Below are 27114 nucleotides of genomic sequence, written 5' to 3' on the forward strand. Positions count from 1 at the left end.
AAAAATGCTGGCTTCCGCTGGAGAGACCTGTGTCTGCTAGCTTGAGCGCCCCCACTTCTCCCAGAGGACTGCTGAGGCATTGAACTGCAAGATGACAATATATCGCCCCCTACCTTGAGGCAGAGTTACTTGCTGCCTTAAGACCTGCCTTTTCCACGTGGCAACAAGCATGCGCCCCCTCGCATGCACGCCCAATACACACTGTGTGTAACCGTGGAGGCACCGCCTGTGTCTGCCTCACTTCTCATCTGCTGCATTCTTTTGATCAGGAAACATGGAATTTCCGCGATTTTGACCATGAAAATTATCAAAATATACAGGAACCACACTAAAATCTCACGGAAAGTATAAACCAAAAGAGACTAATTAAAACTTATTTTATTGTATTACTTCGTTTTGGAACGTCCCATGGTTAAGCCACCTGGTGGCAGGTGAGGCACTGCTTCACTTGCCTCCCCTGACAGCACGTCACTGCAAATATTATATTATCATACTTTGTAAACAATTTATTTGTCAAAATAAAAGTAATTACTTAAATATGTTTGACTTCTGATTTCAAACCATGTTATTCATCAAATTGTACATAGTAAAAATGACAATAGCTTTTACGGTAAAATCTATGGTGGTTTTTACAGCATATTACTGTAAATTGAAAACAATTTTATCACAGTTTTTTTTTTAACGGAAAATTTCTGTTGATTGAGCTGTTAATTTTGTACCCTAAAATCTAAAGTTAATGTAATCACGAATTACGGTGTATTACTGTAAATGGAAAAACGGTACAACATTTTTTATGTTAAAAGAGTGGCAGCTCACTCGCCAGAATAATATTAAAGTGGTAGTGTTTTTAAATGTTGTAAAAAAAAATATTGTAAAGTTTACAGAAAAATTCTGGTGGCTAAGCTGCCATGTTTTCTGTAAAAAAAACAGTGGTACCATTTTTCCCATTCGCAGTAATATGTTTTAAAAACCACTGTAGATTTTACAGTAAAGTCCTGGCGACTCAGCTGCTAGTTTTTTTTCTCTTTTTATCGTGAAGTAGGAAGGGGATTCATATGACCCCATTTGTTGCAGGTTACCTGACACATGAAAAGTATTGAACTGAGGGAATGCACTATCCACTTGAGCTGCCAGACAGGTGATAATATATCTTAAAATGTGTTTTGTGGCAGTTCCAACTTTGACCACATCGTCAGTTGCAATGTAGAGTGGCACTTTCCATCATTTTCAGCAGACTGCATTGCAAAATTATTAACCCCCACCTTCCTCTCACGTGAGATCCACCCAGAAATGGATGGAGCCATACGTGTCAGAGTAATTGTATCCAAGTTATCACAAAACTTTGTGTTGCCATGAGTTCTCCGCGAGAAGACAAAAGCTGTCTTTGATCCTAACAAGCAAATGGCTTGTAAAACTCCACTGTGTATGATGGGAAGCGACATGAAAGTGTCGGTTTCTTTGATGTATTTTAATCCACAGAAAGATTTTGTCTTGACCCGAGATCTACAAAGCGGAGAAGAAGCAGGACCTGACTCGAGTCCAGGCACCTTTTCTTTGAACAGTTTTGTGACCACAGCAACAAACCCCTTCCTTTAAAAACAGCTGTTGCCATGTAATCAGGGAAAGTCCAAAATAAAAGAGGTGGCATACAATCTTTCGTCAGAGCGTGGTGGGAAGCTGTACAAGAGTACAAACCAGACGTTTCTCCTCAATTGAGCCAAATTTAATTCTGTCTCTGTTTAATTCCTTGCTTCTTTGTCTTTTTAATAGATGTTATCAGTGTTTGAACCAGACAATACGAGTTCCTTCCCTACTGTACTATGTTGTAAAAAAACACACTTGACATTTTACAGTACAATTCTGGTGACTGAGTTTTACAGTAAAATATACAGATTTTATTTTACAGTTCACGCAAAAAATAATAATCAAACCCATTGGGAAATTCCTATATTATTTGCTGTTACAAGCAGCCTTTTGATGGTAGCCATAAGTGCGATGTGGCCCGCAATGAAAACGAGTTTGACACCCATGTTCTACTCCATTTCTGTTTGCTTTATTGTAAACACACAGCGCGAGTACATTTCTGTCTCAAGGTGTGTGTTTATGGGTAGAAAAGTGGCCCAAAATGCGTGGTTGTAGAAGACCACAATGTTTGCCCCTGGGTAAAATAGATGGATGAAACAGAAGGCTGCTGATTCTCATGCCTGTCTGGAGTAGGACCCCAATGCAGAGAAGAAAGAATACAAATAATAACAAAAAGTGCACGACAGAAGGGTGAAGCATCAGGAATCAACAGGCACAGAGGGAATAAATGAGAGCACTTAAGTAGTCAGGAAGGAAATAGGTATCGGTGACTCCACCTTCAAGCCCGAAAACCTGGCACTGGAACAAAAAGCAGACATGAGGCCCTTTTCCATATGGTTCCTGGATCTATCGTTTCCTGTGTAAATGTGTGGTTTGTATTTCTACCACATTTTACAGTTCAAGGTAGTTTAAACAAATCATGCTGATGACGTATGGAGGAGTGGTTTAGTTTATTTCTACACTGATACCATGTCAATAAACAGACAAAATGAGGTCAGAGTTATTTTACCAAAAAGTGAGTAAATGAAATACCAAGCAATAATATACAAAAGGAGAATACTTAAAATAAAATGTACGGAATTGTTCATAAAAAGTCAGGCTTTTGTCCGCAATGTCTAACAGTCAGAAAGTCTATATAAATAATAAATGTCAGTGTTTATCTGTAAATAACAATATATAAATAATAAAAGGCAGTTTTTATCTGGAAATAATATATACATACTAAATGTGAAGGTTTATCTGGAAATAACAATACATATATAAATAATAAATGTCAGTGTTTATCTGTAGATAACAATATATAAATAATAAATGTCAGTGTTTATCTGTAAATAACAATATGTTAATAATACATGTCAGTGTTTATCTGTAAATAACAATATATAAATAACAAATGTCAGTGTTTACCTGTAAATAACAATATATAAATTATACATGTCAGGATTTATCTGTAAATAACAAAATATAAATAAATGTCAGGGTTTATCTGTAAATAACAATATATAAATAATAAATATCACGGTTTATTTGTAAATAATAATGTATAAATAATAAATGTCAGTGTTTATCTGTAAATACCAATATATCAATAATATGTGTCAGTGTTTATCTGTAAATAACAATATATAAATAACAAATGTCCGTGTTTATGTGTAAATAACAATATATCAATAAAAATGTCATGGTTTATCTGTAAAAAATGTATGAATAACAAATGTCAGGGTTTATCTGTAAATAACAATATATCAATAATATGTGTCAGTGTTTATCTGTAAATAACAAATGTCAGTGTTTATCTGTAAATAGCAATATATAAATGACAAATGCAGTGTTTATTTATATATAACCATATACAGATAATATATAAATAATAATGTCATGGTTTATCTGTAAATAATGTATAAATAACAAATATTAGATAATAATAAATACCAGTGTTTATCTGTAAATAACAATATGTTAATAATACATGTCAGTGTTTATCTGTAAATAACAATATATAAATAACAAATGTCAGTGTTTATCTGTAAATAACAATATATAAATTATACATGTCAGGATTTATCTGTAAATAACAATACATAAATAATAAATGTCAGGGTTTATCTTTAAATAACAATATATAAATAATAAATGTGAGGGTTTAGCTGTAAATAACAATATATAAATAATAAATGTGAGGGTTTAGCTGTAAATAACAATACATAAATAATACACGTCAGTGTTTATCTGGAAACAAATATATATAAATAATAAATGTCAGGGTTTATCTGTAAATAACAATATATAAATAATAAATGTGAGGGTTTATCTGTACATAACAATATATGAATAATAAATGTCAGTGTTTATCTGGAAATAATATATAAATAATAAATGTGAGGGTTTATCTGTAAATAACAATATATTAATAATAAATGTGAGGGTTTATCTGTAAATAACAATATATGAATAATAAATGTCAGTGTTTATCTGGAAATAATATATCAATAATAAATATGACGGTTTATCTGGAAATAACAATATATAAATAATACATGTGAGGGTTTATCTGTGAATAACAATATATAAATAATAAATGTCAGTGTTTATCTGGAAATAATATATAAATAATAAATGTGACGGTTTATCTGGAAATAACAGTATATAAATAATAAATGTGAGGGTTTATCTCTAAATAACAATATATAAATAATAAATATCAGGGTTTGTATGTAAATAAAAATATATAAATAATAAATGTCAGTGTTTATCTAGAAATAACAATATATAAATAATAAATGTGAGGGTTTATCTGAAAATAACAATATATAAATAGTAAATGTCAGTGTTTATCTGGAAATAACAATATATGAATAATAAATGTCAGGGTTTATCTGAAAATAACAATATATAAAAAGTAAATGTCAGTGTTTATCTGGAAATAACAATATATGAATAATAAATGTGACGGTTTATCTGGAAATAACAATATATAAATACTACATGTGAGGGTTTATCTGTAAATAACAATATATAAATAATAAATGTCAGTGTTTATCTGGAAATAATATATAAATAATAAATGTGACGGTTTATCTGGAAATAACAGTATATAAATAAGAAATGTGAGGGTTTATCTCTAAATAACAATATATAAATAATAAATATCAGGGTTTATATGTAAATAAAAATATATAAATAATAAATGTCAGTGTTTATCTGGAAATAACAATATATAAATAATAAATCTGAGGGTTTATCTGAAAATAACAATATATAAATAGTAAATGTCAGTGTTTATCTGGAAATAACAATATATGAATAATAAATGTTAGAGTTTATCTCATGCTGACAACATGAACACAGAGGCTTTAGCGTTAGCATTAGCATTCTGTTCACTGGGGTTAAGGCTAATAATGACAAATGGAGAGTCACTGACTACTTTTGTAACATATAACAAAGTAAATAGTTAATAATTAATATTTTTTACCTTTGTTACACTCATGTGCAGCCTCCATTTTCCCAAAATTTGTCCAAAGAAGTCAGATTAGGAAGCAGCTAAGATCGCCGCTTCAAGTGTAAATACGTTTAAAAGAGTCCGTCCACTTCTCATATCTTTGTGTATCGAAATGAAGTTTGTAAAAATAATCCAAAACTGCATATACAAACACTGTTTCTATATGAGTTGGGAAATTGTGTTGGATGTAAATATAAACGGAATACAATGATTTGCAAATCCTTTTCAACCCATATTCAGTTGAATATGCTACAAAGACAACATGTTTGATGTTCAAACTGATAAACTTTATTTTTTTTGCAAATAATCATTAACTTTAGAATTTGATGCCAGCAACATGTGACAAAGAAGTTGGGAAAGGTGGCAATAAATACTGATAAAGTTGAGGGGTGCTCATCAAAATCTTATTTGCAACATCCCACAGGTGTGCAGGCTAATTGGGAACAGGTGGGTGCCATGATTGGGTATAAAAACAGCTTCCCAAAAAATGCTCTGTCTTTCACAAAAAAAGGATTGGGCGAGGTACACCCCGTTGTACACATCAAATAGTCAAACAGTTTAAGAACAACGTTTCTCAAAGTGCAATTGCAAGAAATTTAGGGATTTCAACATCTACGGTCCATAATATCATCAAAAGGTTCAGAGAATCTGGAGAAATCACTCCACGTAAGCGGCATGGCCGGAAACCAACATTGAATGACCGTGACCTTCGATCCCTCAGACGACACTGTATCAAAAACCGACATCAATCTCTAAAGGGTATCACCACATGGGCTCAGGAACACTTCAGAAAACCACTGTCACTAAATACAGTTTGTTGCTACATCTGTAAGTGCAAGTTAAAGCTCTACTATGCAAAGCGAAAGCCATTTATCAACAGTATCCAGAAAAGCCGCAGGCTTCTCTGGGCCCGAGATCATCTAAGATGGACTTATGCAAAGTGGAAAATTGTTCTGAGGTCTGACGAGTCCACATTTGAAATTGTTTTTGGAAATATTCGACATTGTGTACTTTCCTGGCCCGCCTAAAGTCAAGGCTGGTCTCCCATCGAAAATGTGTGGCGCATTATGAAGTGTAAAATACGACAGCAGAGACCCCGAACTGTTGAACGACTGAAGGTCTACATAAAACAAGAATGGGAAATAATTCCACTTTCAAAGCTTCAATAATTAGTTTCCTCAGTTCCCCAACGTTTATAGTGTTGTTAAAAGAAAAGGTGATGTAACACAGTGGTGAACATGGCCTTTCCCAACTACTTTGGCATGTGTTGGAGCCGTGAAATTCTAAGTTAATTATTATTTGCAAAAAAAAAAAAAACGTTTATGAGTTTGAACATCAAATATCTTGTCTTTGTAGTGCATTCATCTGAACATGGGTTGAAAATGATTTGCAAATTGTTGTATTCCGTTTATATTTACATCTAACACAATTTCCCAACTCATATGGAAACGAGGTTTGTATTTTAAAGTCTACGACCGAGTAAAAACACTGCAAAAAAGTTTCACTGATCAGCGTTCTTCAGCACAAAGATGCCCCACAAAAGTTCCTGCATTTTGAAATCTTCCGTTCTTCTTTCTTTTTGTTGTCAAGTTTGTTGTAATAGAAATACAATAAGTAAAAAATAAACAAGTCGTCGCGTTTATTCCAATCGTGGTCATGGCTTTGAAAAACGTCTTTTAGGAAACGCTCAACGGTGTTCAACTAATCAGTGTTCGACAGGCCCCCAAAGGTTCCTGGTTGCTTGAAAAAGTCCCACCAAGCTCGGAGGAACTCCGAAAGGTTCCTGAAGAATTAAATCTAGTTTTTGGTGGAAACACGGGAGGAACTTTATTTACCTGAGTAAGTAGGGACGTTCCTGCGGTGGAAAAGTGTCTAATGCCTCCATACCTGCCAGCGCACGTGTTCCTTCGGACCAGCTCTAAAACTTTGCCCACGTTGCTGATGGACCCGTCTGTGATGATGAACACCTGGCGAGGGTACGCCTGCTGCATGGGCTGCTGGTACACCCAGGACAGCGCCCCCATCAGGTCGGTGCCTCGCATGTCAGCTCTCATCTTCTGGACATACTCGTACGCCTGCATCAGCGTCACCTGAGGCAGAACATGCTGTCAGAACTCTGCCAATAAGTGAGCAAGTACAATTTATTTATCAAGCGCTTCACAGATCAAATCACAAAGCGATGTTTAAAACATAGGTGAAGTAAAACAACAATTCAATGAAAACAACATAAAAAGGATACAAAGGTGGTTAAAATGATAGTTAAAAGGTGCATTAACTAAAAGCTTTAACAAAAAGAGAAGTTTTCAAATGTGCTAACTTCACAAACATGAGACAAACATGCTATCTTCACAAACATGCTAACTTCACAAACTTCAGACTAACATGTCAACTTTACAAACATGAGACTAACATGCTAACTTCACAAACATGAGCCAAACATACTAACTACACAATCATTAGACCAACATACTAACTTCACAAACATGCTAACTTTGCAAATATGAGACACAAATGCTAACTTCACAAACATGAGACAACCATGCTAACTTCACAACCATGCTAACTTCCCAAACATGACACAACCATGTTAACTTCACAAACATGAGACAAAAATGCTTACTTCACAAACATGAGCCAAACATGCTAATCACTAATCCTCGCCTCCATGGTGACAAATGAAGTGAGTTTCTTACAAGTATGATTATCACTGCAGGATGAGGAATAGCTAAACATGTTTCACTACACACCGTAGGAGGATACAATAGCTCACAATGTAATCATATGCCATGGGTGGATCTACCCCTGACATCCACTGTAATGATACCAAGTACAATAGTGTATCTAGTCGATAATTCCATGATAACATTTTTTTTTTTTTTTAGTATTTAAAAAAAAAAAAAAATTATATTATGTTTATAAACTCAGGAAATGCGTCACTGGACACAAGCTGACTTAAATTAAGACCAATGTATGATCCTGTAACCTCTTGGTATCGGATCAATACCTCAATTTGTGGTATCATCCAAACTAATGTAAAGTAGTAAAGTATCCATTGTAAAAAGTATCCAAACAACAGAAGAAAACCGGTAAGTGATTATTACATTTCACAGAAGTGTAGATAGAACATGTTAAAACAGAAAGTAAGCAGATATTAACAGTAAATGAACAAATAGATTAATAATCAATTTTTACAGTTTGTCCTTTATAATGTTGACAAAATAATAGAATGGTAAATGACACAATATGTTACTGCATACGTCAGCAGACTAATTAGAAGCCTTTTTTTTGTTTACTTACTTCTAAAAGACAAGTTGTCTAGTATGTTCACTATTTTATTTAAGGACAAAATTGCAATAAAAAACATATGTTGAATGTACTATAAGATTAGTTGTTAAAATAACGGCAATAATACCATTTGTTGTGGTCTCCTTTATTAGAAAAGTATCGAAAAGTATCAAAATACATTTTGGTACCTGTACCAAAATATTGGTATCGGGACAACCCTACTCTGAATCTGAGGATAGCAGTTGAATATTATCTGCAGGTGGTAGGTGATTAAGGATCACAAAGCCTGCGCGGACATAACCTGCGACATACATGGATTGTCCTGATGTCAGATGCCCCAATTACACAGCCAGGGTGGAAAGTGATTGAAGAAGACCTGGTGTAATAAAGCAAAGGTAAACATACATCAGCACCTGCCTTGCTGGAGGGCTGAACATGCATAAAAGGTCACCATATGGTCAGGCTTGTGAAAATACTGTGTGTCCTCGCAGACCCTCGCCTGGATTTAACCTGATACTCTGCTGCTAAGGCAACCCCAGGACGTGACCTATCGCTTGATTAGAGACCGTCAAACAGGGCGTCCTGCACGCTTGAAAAACATCTGCCGTCAGGAAATTCAAATTCCCCTTGAAGTGATGCAAACTCACGTCGGTGCAGAGCTGGCTGGCCGTGAAGAGAGACTTGACGTTTGTGCCGAAGCCGACGATGTTGAGCAAGGTGCCTGCAGGGAGGCTCTTTAGCGCGACCACCATTGCTTCCTGTGGGGGAAAAGCATCTTAAAGGTCTTTCTGCACCAAACCATGGCAGACTGGCTGCTTGAGTTCACCTTCACCCGACGCATGTTGTCGCCGCTCATGCTGCCGCTGCCATCCACCAGAAACAGGGTTTCTCTGTTTGCTTTGTTCAGCTCCAGAGGCTCCTCCAACAAATCAGGACAGAAGTTGAGCATCAACACTGGGTTGTTGAGAATGTCCTTGTGGTAGCGCTTTCTCACAAACTCCACCTGCAAGTCACAATTTAGTTGGATCTCAAGCAGGCGTGTAAAATCTAATTCTGGGCCCCCACAACACTCTAAACCATGGGTGTGAAACTCTGGCCCATGGGCCAGAAATGGCCCGCCGTGTAATTTAATTTGGCCCTTGAGGCAATATCAATTTAGCATTAGAGCTGGCCCGCCGGTGTTGTACAGCGTCGGTGCCGCTGTAACACCGCATTCACCGCTAATACTCATACTTGCCAACACTCTTAATTTTCCCGGTAGACTCCTGAAGTTCAGTGCCCCTCCCGAAAATCTCCCGGGACAACCATTCTCACGAATTTCTACCGATTTCCACCTGGACAACTATATTGGGGCGTGCATTTAAGGCACTGCCTTTAGCGTTTTCTACAACCTGTCCTCACGTCCGCTTTTCCTCCATACTAACAGCGTGTCACATAATATTTGTGGATTTAACACACACACACACGCACAAGTGAATGCAAGCCATACTTGGTCAACAGCCATACAGGTCACACTGAGGGTGGCCGTATAAACAACTTTAGCACTGTTACAAATATGCGCCACACTGTGAACCCACACCAAACAAGAATGACAAACACATTTCGGGTGAACATCTGCACCGTAACACAACAGAACAAATACCCAGAAACCCTTGCAGCACTAACTCTTCCGGGAAACTTCCAGCAAACTGACCATTAATTAATGTTTTATTCATGCATTTTCTCTTGCCACTTCAAGGCTTGAATGTTTGGTTCATTCATCATTGTTATTTTATTTTCAAATGTATTATTAGCCTCTGGAAAACATTTGATATTTACCTCAGAAAATTGCAAATAGAAAAAAAGGTATAACATTTTTATTAAAATTTTATTTGATATGCCATTGATATTTTTTAAATAATATTATTATTATTATTATTATTATTTGAACCTGGATTTTGCATGTCACTAAAGTTATACAAGCCTTGCTTGTTCAATATTTAATGCAAACCTTGTTTGGGTCCCTAATAAATGGTTAATTTGTTCAACTTTGTTCCGTTTAAAATTTTGGCCCACTTTGTATTTGAGTTTGACACCCTTGCTCTAAACCCAACGTCGCTGCCTCATACACACACTTTATATCAGGGGTGCCCACACTTTTTCTGCCGGTGAGCTACTTTTCAATTGATCAAGTCGAGGTGATCTACCTCAGTTGTCCCCAACCACCGGGCCACGGCCCGGTAAGCGGCTCGATTGGTACTGGGCCGCAGAAGAATTTTTTATAATTTATTTATTTATTTTTATTAAACTGTTTTTTGTTTTTTTTAATTAAATCAAGATAAAAACACAAGATACATTTACAATTAGTGCACAAACCCAAAAAACCTCCCTTTTTCACGAAAAATCCATCCCCCCTTAATGGGGGGGAAGGAGCCTGAGCTAGTGCGCGAAGTAGAGAAATTCTGGCTGGATGTAGTCGGACTCACTTTGACGCACAGCAAGGGCTCTGGAACCACTTCTCTCGAGAAGGGCTGGACCCTCTTCCACTCTGGCGTTGCCAACAGTGAGAGGCGACAGGCTGGGGTGGCAATTCTCGTTGCCCCCCGGCTCAAAGCCTGCACGGGAGAGTTCAACCCAGTGGACGAAAGGGTAGCCTCCCTCCGCCTTCGGGTGGGGGGACGGGTCCTGACTGTTGTTTGTGCTTACGAAACCAAACAGCAGTTCCGAATACCCACCCTTTTGGGGTACACTCGAGGGAGTACTGGAGAGTGCTCCCTCGGGTGATTCCCTTGTTCTGCTGGGGGACTTCAACGCTCATGTTGGCAACAACAGTGAAACCTGGAGAAGCGTGGTTGGGAAGAATGGCCGCCCGGATCTGAACCCGAGTGGTGTTTTGTTATTGGACTTTTGTGCTCGTCAAAGTTTGTCGATAACAAACACCATGTTCAAACATAAGGGTGTCCGTATGTGCACTTGGCACCAGGAGACCCTAGGCCGCAGTTCCATGATCGACTTTGTAGTTGTGTCATCGGATTTGCGGCCTCATGATTTGGACATTCGGGTGAAGAGAGGGGCGGAGCTTTCTACCGATCACCACCTGGTGGTAAGTTGGCTGCAATGTGGGGGAGGATTTCAGACAGACCTGGCAGGCCCAAATGCATTGTGAGGGTTTGCTGGGAACGTCAGGCAGAGTCTCCTGTCAGAGAAAGTTTCAATTCCCACCTCCGGAAGAACTTTGAACATGTCACGAGGGAGGTGATGGACACTGAGTCCGAGTGGACCATGTTCCGCACCTCTATTGTCGGGGCGGCTCAGTGGAGGTGTGGCCGCAAAGTAGTTGGTGCTTGTCGGGGCGGTAATCCAAGAACCCGTTGGTGGACACCGGCGGTGAGGGATGCCGTCAAGGTGAAAAAGGAGTCCTATCGGTTTCTTTTGGCTCATAGGACTCCGGAGGCAGTGGACGGGTACCGACAGGCCAAGCGGTGTGCAGCTTCAGCGGTCGCGGAGGCAAAAACATGGGAGGAGTTCGGGGAAGCCATGGAAAACGACATTTTGGACGGCTTCGAAGCGATTCTGGACCACCATCCGCCGCCTCAGGAAGGGGAAGCAGTACACTGCTGACCTCAACTGTGGGTGTTGTGGATAGGTGGAAGGAATCGCACCAACACGTCTTCCTATGAGGAAGTAGTGCCTGTGGAATCTGTGGTGGGCTCTCCTATTTCTGGGGTTGAGGTTGCCGAGGTAGTTAAAAAGCTCCTCGGTGCCAAGGCCCTAGCGTGGATGAGTTCCTTAAGGCTGTGGGGCTATCTTGGTTGACAAGACTCTGCAACATCGCCTGGACATCGGAGGCAGTACCTCTGGATTTGCAGACCGGAGTGGTGGTCCCTCTCTTTAAGAAGGGCGACCGGAGGGTGTGTTCCAACTATCGTGGGATCACACTCCTCAGCCTTCCCGGTAAGGTTTATTCAGGTGTACTGGAGAGGAGGCTATGCCGGATTGTCGAACCTCGGATTCAGGAGGAACAGTGTAGTTTTCGTCCTGGTCGTGGAACTGTGGACCAGCTCTATACTCTCGGCAGGGTTCTTGAGGGTGCATGGGAGTTTGCCCAACCAGTCTACATGTGCTTTGTGGACTTGGAGAAGGCATTCGACCGTGTCGCTCGGGAGGTCCTGTGGGGAGTGCTCAGAGAGTATGGGGTATCGGACTGTCTTATTGTGGTGGTCCGCTCCCTGTACGATCGGTGTCAGAGCTTGGTCTGCATTGCCGGCAGTAAGTCGGACACATTTCCAGTGAGGGTTGGACTATGGCAAGGCTGTCCTTTGTCACCGATTTATGGACAGAATTTCTAGGCGCAGTCAAGGCGTTGAGGGGTTCCGGTTTGGTGGCCGCGGGATAAGGTCTCTGCTTTTTGCAGATGATGTGGTCCTGATGGCTTCATCTGGCCGGGATCTTCAGCTCTCACTGGATCGGTTCGCAGCCGAATGTGAAGCGACCCGAATGAGAATAAGCACCTCCAAGTCCGAGTCCATGGTTCTCGCCCGGAAAAGGGTGGAGTGCCATCTCCGGGTTGGGGAAGAACTCCTGCTCCAAGTGGAGGAGCTCAAGTACCTCGGAGTCTTGTTCACGAGTGGGGGAAGAGTGGATCGTGAGATCGACAGGCGGATCGGAGCGGCGTCTTCAGTAATGCGGACGTTGTACCGATCCGTTGTGGTGAAGAAGGAGCTGAGCCGGAAGGCAAAGCTCTCAATTTACCGGTCGATCTACGTTCCCATCCTCACCTATGGTCATAAGCTTTGGGTCATGACCGAAAAGATAAGATTACGGGTACAAGTGGCCGAAATGAGTTTCCTCCGCCGTGTGGCGGGGCTCTCCCTTAGAGATAGGGTGAGAAGCTCTGCCATCCGGGAGGAGCTCAAAGTAAAGCCGCTGCTCCTCCACATCGAGAGGAGCCAGATGAGGTGGTTCAGGCATCTGGTCAGGATGCCACCCAAACGCCTCCCAAGGGAGTGTGTTTAGGGCTCGTCCAACCAGTAGGAGGCCACGGGGAAGACCCAGGACACGTTGGGAAGACTATGTCTCCCGGCTGGCCTGGGAACGCCTCGGGATCCCCCGGGAGGAGCTGGATGAAGTGGCTGGGGAGAGGGAAGTCTGGGCTTCCCTGCATTGGCTGCTGCCCCCGCCACCCGACCTCGGATAAGCGGAAGAAGATGGATGGATGGATGGAAGGATGGATGGATATATACATACATACATACACACATATGTGTGCACATACATATATATATACATACATACTGTATATACATATACACATACATATATACAAACATACATACATACATCAATCCATCCATCTATCCATTTTCTGCTTGTCCCTTTTGGGGTTGCTGGAGCCTATCTCAGCTGCATATACGTATATACATATGTACACACATATATATACATACATTCATACAAACACCTATATGTGTATGTGTATATATATGTATGTATATATATACTGTATATATGTATATGTGTATATATATATATGTGTATGTATTTATGTGTATGTATATGAATATATATATATATATATATAAATATATATATATACTGTATATATGTGTAAATATATAAATATATATATATATTTATATATATACATACATACATTCACACACATATATATATATATATATACGCACACACATACATAAGCATATATACATATATATATACACACACACATACTGTATATACATACGCATTTATGTAGCGCTTTGAGTACCTTGAAGGTAGAAAAGCTCTATACAAGTACAACCCATTTATGTATACATACATACATACACACACATATATATACACATATATACGTATATATACATATATACATACTATGTATACATACACACATACATAGATATACATACATATACAAACACACACATACATACATACATAAATTTTCCACTTGTCCCTTTTGGGGTCGCTGGAGCCTATCTCAGCTGCATATATATATATATATATATATATATATATATATATATATATATATATATATATATATATATATACACATATGTATGTATATATATATGTATATATATATACATACATACATACATATATATACATACATTCACATATATGTGATGTATGTATACATATATACATGTGTATGTATATATATATATGTATGACTTCCGGTAGAGGCAGGGCTTTTTCTCTTAGCATCGACAGTTGCAAACTTTATCGTCGATGTTCTCTACTAAGTCCTTTCAGCAAAAATATGTCAATATCGCGAAATGATCAAGTATGACACATAGAATGGACCTGCTATCCCCGTTTAAATAAGAAAATCTCATTTCAGTAGGCCTTTAAGATGTGACTTTAAGGTTTTACTACTTACGTATAAAATACTACACGGTCAAGCACCAGCCTATCTTGCCGATTGTATTGCCCAAAAAAGGTCTGCGGGCTGTAGAGCGTTTTCCATTCGGGGTACAGTACTCTGGAATGCCCTCCAGGTAACAGTTCGAGATGCCACCTCAGTAAAAGCATTTAAGTCTCATTTTAAAACTCATTTGTATACTCTAGCCTTTAAATAGACCCCCTTTTTAGACCAGTTGATCTGCTGTTTCTTTTCCTTTTCTCCTCTGTTACCCTTTCCCTTGTGGATTGGGTTAGGTCCGGTGGCCATGGATGAAGTACTGGCTGTCCTGAGTCGGGACCCAGGATGGACTGCTCGCCTGTGTATCGGCTGGAGACATCTCTGCTTATCCGCCTCCACTTGGGATGGTTTCCTGCAGGCTCCACTTTGGACGGTGCTCTCGCTACTATATTGGATCCACTTTTGACTGGACTCTCACGGTTATGTTATATCCGCTATGGATTGGACTTTCACAATATCATGTTAGACCCGCTCGACATCCATTGCTTTCGGTCCCCTGGGGAGGGGGGGATTGCCCACATATGCGGTACTCTTTAAAGTTTCTCATAGTCATCATTGTCACTGTCACCGACGTCCCACTGGGGTGAGTTTTTCCTTGCCCTTATGTGGGCTCTACCGAGGATGTCGTTGTGGTATGTGCAGCCCTTTGAGACACTTGTGATTTAGGGCTATATAAATAAACATTGATTGATTGAGTGATATGCATACACATATACACATATATATATATATATATATATATATATATATATATATATATATATATGTCTATATATATATATGTTGTGGCGACTTGTCCAGGGTGTACCCCGCCTTCCGCCCGATTGTAGCTGAGACACGCGCCAGCGCCCCCCGCGACCCCAAAAAGGGAATAAGCGGTAGAAAATGGATGGATGGATGGATATATATATATATATATACACACACACATATATATATATATAGATACACATATATATATGTATATATATATATATATATATATATATATATATATATATATATATATATATATATATATACACACACACATACATACATATATATATATATATATATATATATATATATATATATATATCAATTTCAAGAACAGAACTTTAGAAGCCAACCTTTTTCTCTGGTTGGGGATCTTTGCGGGTGCAGCGGATGAAATCCCGTCGAGAGTGAATGTGCTTTCCGTACTGGGCAAAGGAGAGTCTGCCCTTCTCTATGATGACCAGTGGGCTGTGTGGTTCTGCCAAGAAGAAAGTTCATGCACAATTCACACAAAAAGCGACAAAACAGGAGACCGGAGGACATACTCACCGCTGAGGTGCAGAATGATCTCTATGTGTCGGTCATAGGGATGCTCCTGCGCTAAGGTGATGTAGGTGATGGAGGCACTTTGGGCACTGGGGTCAGCATCGGCCCTCAGGGCGTGAGTGGGGCTCTCCAGTCCTGAGTTACATTTAGATTTACATTTAAATTAAAACTACTCACCCTACTGGCAAACACATAGCGGAAAGGGAATGTAGAGTGATACTGTCCCCTAATGGCAATAGGTGCATAAAACCGTTCCAGTCTATGGTTATCATCATACTAATAGCAAAACACACAGCTGGTTTGACCTTTTCAGGCACATTTTCCCAGAAACCTGGGTGGAACCCCACACCGTATGATTTTGGGGGTCTGGCTGTGGAGGTAACATTTTAAGTATCCTTCAAGTATCCAAGATGTTGAGGTGTTAAGAACGACCGTGTCAGCAAGAGCAGAGAAACTACCGGCCAGCAGACAGGCCCCTCGGACCAGCAGTTGAAAGTTGAGTTCATAAGGAGCCAAATTTGCTGCTGGACGTGTGAAGATGGCATGGGCACAATACTGCTGCTGTGTATCTAGAACCCGGTCCTGTTTTCCTGAGGTGGCACCAAAACAGCTGGTTGGTCTGAAAAGAGAGACAGAGAGAGTAATGGGTCATTTGAGGAAACCTTATTATTATTGGAGCAAATACAATATTGTTTTTGCAAAACCCCAAAAATAAAAACAGAACACAATGATTTGCAAATCCTTTTCAACCTATATTCAATTGGATAGTCTGCAAAGACAAGATACTTAACGTTTGAACTGGAAAACTTTGTTATTTTTTGCAAATATTAGCAAATTTTGAATTTGATACCTGCAACATGATTAAAAAAAGCTGGGACAAGTGGCAAAAAAGACTGAAAACGTTGAGGAATGCTCATCAAACACTTATTTGAAACATCCCACAGGTGAACAAGCTAATTGGGAACAAGTAGGTGCCATGTTTGGATATAAAAACAGCTTCCATGAAATGCTCAGCAATTCACAAACAAGGATGGAGCGAGGGTCACCACTTTGTTGTCAAATGTGTGAGCAAATTGTCAAAGAGTTTATGAACAACATTTCTCAATGAGCTATTGCAAGGAATTTAAGGATCACACCATCTACGGTCTGTAAAATCCTCAAAAGGTTCTGAGAATCTGGAGAAATTACTGCACGTAAGCGTAACAAACATTGAATGCCCGAGACCTTCAATCCATTAGGCAGGACTGCATCAAAAAGAGACATCAGTGTTTAAAGGATATCACTACATGGGCTCAGGAACACTTCAGAAAACCACTGTCAGTAACAGTTGGTCGCTACATCTGTAAGTGCAAGTTCAAACTCTACTATGAAAAGCCAAAGCCATTTATCAACAACACCCAGAAACATTGCCGGCTTCGCTGGGCCCAAGCTCATCTAAAATGGACTGATGCAAAGTGGAAAATTGTTCTGTGGTCTGACGAGTCCACATTCCAATTTTTGGGGGGAAACTGTGGACGTCATGTCCTCCAGACCAAAGAGGAAAAGAACATTCCGGACTGTTATAGGCGCAAAGTTGAAAAGCCAGCATCTGTGATGGTATGGGGGTGTATTAGTGCCCAAGGCATGGGTAACTTACACATCCGTGAAGGCACCATTAATGCTGAAAGATAAAACAGGTTAGCAACTTATTTTTCATGAACGTCCCTGATTATTTTAGCATTTCATACATACATGTTATTGTGCTCTCCAACCTGCGGGTTTTTGCAATGTTAAACAAGCGGCACATATCTAAACACTTTTTTTGCAATATAGAATCACAATCTCGAGTACAGAAAACATTTTTAGCACACTGACTGTGAGCTGTGCAGGGAGTATCCAAATGCAATCAAATGCATATTGCAAGATGTTTTTTTCATATAGGAGCTATATTACGTTACTATATCTCCTAAATGAAGATGCGAACGCCATAAAAAAAATGACAGCAGGCACTAAAACAAATAAACTAAATTTGTTTTAATCAGCCTCTTAAGACATCCAGCAGCTGTAAAATTATAAAACCATATTGCTGAATAGACAATATGTCTATTCTTCTTTATTCCTGACAGTCCCGATATGTTGACATGCACACCGAGTACGAAAGATTCCCTGTCCAACTGTCTTTGCAGCGTGATCTTTCCTCCTTTGTCACAGACGTGTGCGTAACGGTGTCACTTTATACTTACATTTCAGACCTGTTAAATAAAGACGCAAAATAGTGGCCGCAGAACAGTTTTTGCCATGGTAAATCACAATGCGTGTGCTGAATAATAATATTTGCATTTTCTCTTCCCAGTATTGTGGGCGTTCTGATAATCAGCATTTTTTCTTCATGAAGACCGACACACTGAATGGATTGCGATTACTTTTTTGGCTCACTCAAGAGAGACAATCCTCTGCTCCTGACCTTAGTAGATCAGCTTAGTGTGTGCTATTAAGTTTGCAGGTGAGTTACTACATACAAACCTTTAATAGATCAGGCCCTATTGCTGTGTTTGTAGTTTGCAATGGTGTAGAACGGCACTGAGAGGAGCAAATTATTGTATGGGATCTCACAAAACTGTCTCACTAATGTTGTGACTTGTTGTTTGGATTCTATGCCAAAACACAATCACAAACACAATCTATTTACTAGTATTATTCCGTTGCAAAACTTTGGCGCGCTCCGCAGCCCACAGTTTTCATCCGATCAGAACCATTCAAGTATCAAAACCGGGAATTGTGAGCTCCCCAATAAAATAAAACAAGTATATCATAGATTACCCAGAATCCACGGTTTTCCGAGCCATTTTTCCCAAATGAAAATGAGTAGGTCATTTTTCGAACGAGCTCAATTTCCCCATTTCTCAACCGATTTGAACCGTTCCACCATCCACACACTCCACTCACTTTGGACAATCAAAAAATTATTTGAATTCCCAGAATTCCCGGTATTCCATAGCCCTTGTTTCATCTCTTCCTGGAAAGTTTTCACAGGCCACATTTTTCAACCGTTTATGACCATTTCACCTTCAAATCATTCTTCTTAATTAGAACAACAAAAAGAAACTTTTTCTTTTAGTATAAATTCCCCGGTTTTCCCGAAATTCCAGGAATTTTGAAATACCGATTTAAATTTAAACTGTTACTATGTCAACATTTTTCAACCGTTTTGAAGAATTCCAATACCATCATCTAGGACAATTGTGATATTCCTCGTTTTTACCAAAATTCCCAAATAAATAAATGAACATATTCAAAGTTAATCAATGTCCCAAATTTTTTACCCAATTCCAACCTTTCAACCATCCACCCACGCTGTTCTTCACATATTTTGAATGCAAAACATGTTTTCTCTTTCCCCAAATTCCTGATTTTCCGATAATTTTCTCCTCATTGATAATGGATGTGTAATATACAATCGAATGCATATCCCACATTTCTCATCCGATGTAAACCGTTCCACCATCCACACACTCCACTCACCTTTGACAATCAAACTACCAAGTTAAAAAAAATTCAGGAATTCCCAGGCGGCATAGCTCAGTTGGTAGAGTGGCCGTGTCAGCAACTTGAGGGTTGCAGGTTCGATTCCCACTTGTGCCATCCTAGTTACTGCCGTTGTGTCCTTGGGCAAGACACTTTACCCACCTGCTCCCAGTGCCACCCACACTGGTTTAAATGTAACTTAGATATTGAGTGTCACTATGTAAAGCGCTTTGAGTCACTTGAGAAAAGCGCTATACAAATATAATTCACTTCACTTCATCGCCCAAGTTTCACCTCTTCCTGGAAAATTTTCACAGGCCACATTTTTCAACCGTTTTGACCATTACATCTTCAAAACATTCTTCTTAGTTGGAACAAAAAAACTAACATTTTTCTTTTTGTACAAAATTCCAAGAATTCCGAAATACCCATTTAAATTCAAACTGTTACTGCGTCAACATTTTTCAACTGTCTTGAAAAATTCCAACACCAACCCATTCATATCATCTACGACAATCGTATTACCTATATTTTAAAAAAATCCCAGTTTTTCTCGAAATTCCCAAATTTCTATTAAAATGAATAGATGTATTCATTGTTATACAATGCCCCTTTTTTTTTTTTTACCTGATTGTGACCTTCTAACCATCCGCTCATACTGTTCTTGACATTTGTCAAACACAAAACCTGTTTTCTCTTTCCCAAAATTTCCTGTTTTCCCGGAATTTTTTGATAATTTTCTCATTAACACTGGATGGGAAATATACAACCGACTGCATATCCCACATTTCTCATCCGATTTGAACCGTTCCACCATCCACACACTTCACTCACCTCGGACAAACAAACTACCAAGTAAGAAAATAATTCCCAGAATACCTGGTTTTCCATTGCCCGAGTTCCTCTTCTTTCTGGAAAAGTTTTTACAGGCCGCATTTTTCAACCATTTTCGACCATTCCAACTTCAAAACATTCTTCTTAATTGGAACAACAAAATTAACATTTTCATTCCGTACAAATTATGTCGAACTCAAAACATGTTTTCCGCTTCCCAAAATTAGAGGTTTTCCAATAATTTTCTCCCCGTTGACAATGTATGGGAAATCAACTGCATATCCCACATTTCTCATCCGATTTGAACCGTTCCAACATCCACACACTCCACTCACCCTGGACATTCAAGCCAGCATGTTTCCCGGTTTCGAAAACTCCCTGATTACCCAGAATTACCAGGAACTCCCACCATCGAAAATGAAGGGGCAATACACAAACCTCCCCATATCCCAGATTTCTCATCCAATTCAAATCGTTCCAAGATCCACACGCTCCACTCACGCCGGACATTCAAGTATTTTAGTTGCGCTCACACGTATCGGCGGTTTGGCGGTTCGCGCACATAGGGCATTCACATGCATTGCAAATTCTAGTTAGTATTAAATTTTATCCTCTACAGCAGTGTTCCCCAACATTTCTTCCAGCAGGGATCAGTTTAAAGGCCTACTGAAATGAGATTTTCTTATTTAAACTGGGATAGCAGGTCCATTCTACGTGTCATACTTGATCATTTCGCGATATTGCCATATTTTTGCTGAAAGGATTTAGTAGAGAACATCCACGATAAAGTTTGCAACTTTTGGTGTTGATAAAAAAGCCTCGCCTTTACCGGAAGTCGCAGGTGATGACGTCACAAGATAAAATAAAATAAAAAGCGACGGTTCCGGGCGGCGGCAGTGTGAGCGTTTCATAAGTAATTAGACACATTTACTAGGATAATTCTGGAAGATCCCTTATCTGCTTATTGTTTTAATAGTGTTTTAGTGAGATTGTAAAGACATACCTTGAGGTCCGATGGCTGCGGTGAACACGCAGTGTCTCAGAGAGAAGCCGAGGAGCCAAGCTCACAGCTGCCTTTTAAACAGCTACTGCAGGAGGACGAATAATGCAATGATGTCTCCGGTAAGATATATATCACAATATTCCCATCCAAAAACATGCTGCTTGACGTAGAGAAACATGTTCGCTTGACCGCTCCGTGTTAAAAACAAAGAAACACCGGCTGTGTCTCAGTGCTAAAGACAGCTGCAATACACCGCTTTCCACCAACAGTATTGTTCTTTATAGTCTCCATTATTAATTGAACAAATTGCAAAAGATTCAGCAACACAGATGGCCAAATTACTGTGTAATTATGCGATGAAAGGAGACGACGTAACTGGTGCTGAGCTAATATTTCCTGACAGTCCGTGACGTCACGCGCACGCGTCATCATTCCGCGACGTTTTCAACAAGAAACTCCGCGGGAAATTAAAAATTGCAATTTAGTAAACTAAACCGGCCGTATTGGCATGTGTTGCAATGTTAATATTTCATCATTGATATATAAATTATCAGACTGTGTGGTCGGTAGTAGTGGGTTTCAGTAGGCCTTTAATGTATGCATTATTTTTATAGACCGGTTTTCTACGTGTGGTAGATAAAAACAGCAAAAAAAAAAAAAGAGCATGAAAAATTAGCTTTTGGCTACAATCTGGCACATGAACATTTGATATGTGCATTAATGTTATACAACAAAGGAGTTGTAATATACATCTATTAACAAGCTTATTGCTGTTTAGTGGGACAAACAAAAGTTAAGTCAGAGAAAATGCGGTAGTTTATAAATTAATTTATGTTTCTGTGTGGCCCGGTAGAAAACGCGTCCCCGAACCGGTGGTTGGGGACCACTGCTCTACAGTATTTTGACGATTCAGCGTACCCGGTTTCTTCGGATTTCCCCCCGTTTTCACTCTTGCTTGTGGTCATGTGTGTGACGACGGGCGTCAGGATTGTCGGGTAGACAATGCGGATGGCTCCATTTTCTAGTGTAGGAAGTTCCAGTGAGGTCTTCATGATGATGGACACAATATCCATGGGACCTATGACCCCTGTGCCCACGATGAAAGTGGTTCTTTCCAGGTCTTCGTCCAGAATGAGATGTCCTGACACAAAATTGACATTCCATGTCAGTGCTTAATAAAATAGCTAACAGCAGCAACATTTATCAAAATCTACAGTCTGCCCTTGTTATCTCAGTGATAGCCATGTTTTATCCTACAAACCCCGTTTCCACATGAGCTGGGGAATTGTGATGTAGATGTAAATATAAACGGAATACAATGATTTGCAAATGCTTTTCAACCCATGTCCAATTGAATGCACTACAAAGACAAGATATTTGATGTTTAAACTCATAAACTTTATTATTTTTTGCAGATAATAATTAACTTAGAATTTCATTGCTGCAACACGTGCCAAAGTAGTTGGGAAAGGACATGTTCACCACTGTGTTACATCACCTTTTCTTTTAACAACACTCAATAAACGTTTGGGAACTGAGGAAACTAATTGTTGAAGCTTTGAAAGTGGAATTCTTTACCATTCTTGTTTTATGTACAGCTTCAGTCGTTCAACAGTCCGCTGTCGTATTTTACGCTTCATAATGCGCCACACATTTTAGATGGGAGACAGGTCTGGACTGCAGGCGGGCCAGGAAAGTACCCGCACTCTTTTTTTACGAAGCCATGCTGTTGTAACACTTGTCTTGCTGAAATAAGCAGGGGCGCCCATGATAAAGTTGCTTGGAAGACAACATATGTTGCTCCAAAAACCTGTATGGACCTTTCAGCATTAATGGTGCCTTCATAGATGTGTAAGTTACCCATGCCTTGGGCACTAATACACCCCTTTACTATCACACATGCTGGCTTTTGAACTTTGGGCCTATAACAATCCGAATGGTTATTTTCCACTTTGTTCCGGAGGTCACCACGTCCACAGTTTCCAAATCCAATTTTAAATGTGGACTCGTCAGACCACAGAAGACTTTCCACTTTGCATCAGTCCATCTTAGATGATCTCGGGCCTTGGTGTTGTTGATAAATGGCTTTCACTTTGCAAGTAGAGTTTTAACTTGCACTTACAGATGTGGCAACCAACTGTAGTTACTGACAGTGGTTTTATGAAGTGTTCCTGAGCCCATGTGGTGATATCCTTTACACACTGATGTCGGTTTTTGATGCAATACCACCCGAGTGATCAAAGGTCTATAATATCATCGCTTACGTGCAGTGATTTCTCCAGATTCTCTGAACCTTTTGATGATTTTACGGACCGTAGATGGTAAAATCCCTAAATTCCTTGCAATAGCTCGTTTAGAAATGTTCTAAACCTGTTCGACAATTTGCTTACAAATTGGTGACCCTCACCCCATCCTTGTTTGTGAATTACTTAGCATTTCATGGAAGCTGCTTTTATACTCAATCATGGCACCCACCTGTTACCAATTAGCCTGCACACCTGTGGGATGTTCCATATGAGTGTTTGATGAGCATTCCTTAACTTTATCAGTATTTATTGCCATCTTTCCCAACTTATTTGTCACGTGTTGCTGGCATCAAATTCTAAAGTTAATGATTATTTGAAAAAAAAAAAAAGTTTATCAGTTTGAACATTAAATATGTTGTCTTTGTAGCATATTCAACTGAATATGGGTTGAAAATGATTTGCAAATCATTGTATTCCGTCTATATTTACATCTAACACAATTTCCCAACTCATATGAAAACGGGGTTTGTACATCAGCAGATTACAAAATCAGCTCCTTGGAATTATTCAGCTGAGGCTCCAAAAGTAGGACTGCCACATTTCTAAAGAATCATTGTATAAAGTGATTGCTCCAGACCCACCATTGGTGCACTGCATGTCCAAACCGGAGCTCCCGCAGCAGTTCCATTCCCGGCCGTCAGGACCAGAACCAGGGCAGCAGTCCAAGCAGCAGTCCTTCAGCTTCCCTCGGTTCTGGATCTGAACGCCCATCTGCCGTCCTGCGATTGTGGCTTCAAAGCCCACCACCACCTCTTTTTCTCCAAGAGGGTACACAAACACACCTAAATAACAAATAGTACTCCATGTTATGTTGGGTCTAGTCGTGAGAAGCTTAGTTAAAATAAAAACCCTTGTGTGTTAAAGGTGATCAAGATCACTTCCCATCCAGCTGAAGCTGAGATGTGTATTGGTCTTATGCAAATATGAGTTTTCTAAGCCCTGATCACTCACCTTCAACAGGCTCCTTGTCTGCGTTGGCATAGGTGAGGTGCGCCGTGATGCCCAGGGAGCAGCCGATGGCGCAGGATTTGATGCAGGAGGACTTGAGCACCAAAGGTTCCCAAGTGGAGCGGTTTCTCAGTCCAACCATTTTCTCAGTTGGGGGTCCCAACAACTCTGAGGAGAGAAACTAGTGTGTGTGCATATTAATCCTAACATGTAATGTTTTTTGTCATCCATCCATTTCCTACCGCTTTCTCTCTCAGGACCGCAGGTGTGGGGCAATTTAGTGTTGCCATGTCTTTGGAGTTGGACGAGAACCCATACAGTCGGGGAGAACATGCAAACTCCACACAGAAAGACCCGCTGCCCCATATTATTCATATAAATAAAAATAAACAAAATCAATAGAATAAATCAATAATATAAATAAACAAAATCAACTAATTTGACTGTTTGTGTGTATGTTTATGTATATATATATAGTATTAATAAACAAAATCAACTAGTTTGACCACGTGTGTGCATATATATATATATATATATATATATATATATATATATATATATATATATACATATACATATATATTATATACACACGTTAGGTCAGGAAAAAACGCAGAGGCTTTATCATCCCTACAAGTCTGTTTCAATGAAACAGGCTTGGAGGGATGAAATAGCCTCTGTATTTTTACCTGACCTAACGTATATTCCGCTCTACCCCGGAATTGAAACTGTATAACGGATAAACCACAGAAATCTCGACATACATACATACTGTATATATATATATATATATATATATATATATATATATATATATATATACCTCAACTTACCGTGAAATGATATCCATGAATCAAAGAATCGACTCATAAAAATAGATAAAAAATACATTTAAATACAATTGAGCAGTGCTAAAATAAATATATTCTAACTTAATTATCTAATAATATTAAATTGTGGCAGCACGGTGTAACAGGGGTTAGTGTATGTGCCTCACAATATGAAGGTCCTGAGTAGTGCTGAGTTCAATCCCGGGCTCGGGATCTTTCTGTGTGGAGTTTGCATGTCCTCCCCGTGACTGTGTGGGTTCCCTCCGGGTACTCCGGCTTCCTCCCACCTCCAAAGACATGCACCTGGGGATAGGTTGATTGGCAAGACTAAAATTGGCCCTAGTGTGTGAATGTGAGTGTGAAGGTTGTCTGTCTATCTGTGTTGGCCCTGCGATGAGGTGGCGACTTGTCCAGGGATTTTGGGGGCCACAATTCCAGAAAGTTAAGGACTGGGGGGCCGGACCTCTTATTTTGTACATACCTTAGACCAGTGGTTCTCAACCTTTTTTTAGTGATATACCACCTGTGAACATTTTTTTATTTCGAGTACCCCCTAATCAGAGCAAATAATTTTTGGTTGAAAAAAAGAGATAAATAAGTAAAATACAGCACTATGTCATCAGTTTCTGATTTATTGAATTGTATAACAGTGCCAAAATATTGCTCATTTGTATCGGTCTTTCTTGAAATATTTGGAAAAAAATATATAAAAATAACTAAAAACTTGTTGAAAAATAAACAAGTGATTCAATTATAAATAAATATTTCTATACATAGAAGTAATCATCAACTTAAAGTGCCCTCTTTGGGGATTGTAATAGAAATCCATCTGGATTCATGAACTTAATTCTAAAAATTTCTTCACAAAAAAAGAAATCTTTAACATCAGTATTTATGGAACATGTCCACAAAAAATCTTGCTGTCAACACTTAATATTGCATTGTTGCATGTATTTTCACAGTTTATGAACTTACATTCATATTTTGTTGAAGTATTATTCAATAAATATATTTATAAAGGATTTTTGAATTGTTGCTATTTTTAGAATTAAAAAAAAAATATATCTCACGTATCCCTCGGCATACCTTTAAGTACCCCCAGGGGTACGCGTACCCCCATTTCAGAACCACTGTCCTAGACCAGTGGTGGCCATTACGTGGATGGCGAGCTAGCGGTCGATGGTGGAGGTTGTGTCACTACTTGTCTGGTATGGGGTCACTACTGGGCCGGTATGGTGTCACTACTGGGTTGGTATGTTGTCACTACTGGGTCGGTATGATGTCATTACTGGGTTGGTATGTTGTCACTACTGGGCCGGTATGGTATGGTGTCACTACTAGGCCGGTATGGTGTCACAACTGGGTTCGTATGGTGTCACTACTTGTCCAGTATGGTGTCACTACTGGGTTGGTATGGTGTCACTACTTGTCCGGTATGGTGTCAATACTTGTCCGGTATGGTTTCACAACTGGGTTGATATGGTGTCACTACTAGGCCTGTATGGTGTCACTACTTGTCCGGTATGGTGTCAATACTTGTCCGGTATGGTTTCATAACTGGGTTGGTATGGTGTCACTACTGGACCGGTATGGTGTCACTACTG

The 27114-nt window shown here is 39.3% G+C and overlaps 1 protein-coding gene across 5 annotated transcripts in view; it reads right to left on the reverse strand.

The window, feature by feature from the left end:
* Window positions 1-27114, reverse strand: part of vwa5b2 (von Willebrand factor A domain containing 5B2) — a 129406-nt gene that overhangs the window by 22573 nt on the left and 79719 nt on the right. For 3 of the 5 annotated variants that reach the window (XM_061920170.1, XM_061920172.1, XM_061920169.1), the window contains 9 exons: window positions 24684-24848; window positions 24314-24514; window positions 22345-22567; window positions 16544-16704; window positions 16089-16220; window positions 15893-16017; window positions 9195-9371; window positions 9016-9126; window positions 6971-7173 (listed from right to left, as the gene is read on the reverse strand). In XM_061920170.1, the coding sequence (XP_061776154.1) occupies window positions 6971-7173; window positions 9016-9126; window positions 9195-9371; window positions 15893-16017; window positions 16089-16220; window positions 16544-16704; window positions 22345-22567; window positions 24314-24514; window positions 24684-24822 (1472 nt within the window). In that variant the 5' untranslated portion in view covers window positions 24823-24848. Of the gene's footprint in view, window positions 1-6970; window positions 7174-9015; window positions 9127-9194; window positions 9372-15892; window positions 16018-16088; window positions 16221-16543; window positions 16705-22344; window positions 22568-24313; window positions 24515-24683; window positions 24862-27114 lie in introns of all 5 variants that reach the window. The other 2 variants (XM_061920173.1, XM_061920171.1) reach the window with 2 other exon arrangements.

This window comes from Nerophis ophidion, linkage group LG14 (assembly GCF_033978795.1).
Source record: "Nerophis ophidion isolate RoL-2023_Sa linkage group LG14, RoL_Noph_v1.0, whole genome shotgun sequence".
NCBI classification, from domain to species: Eukaryota; Metazoa; Chordata; class Actinopteri; order Syngnathiformes; family Syngnathidae; genus Nerophis; species Nerophis ophidion.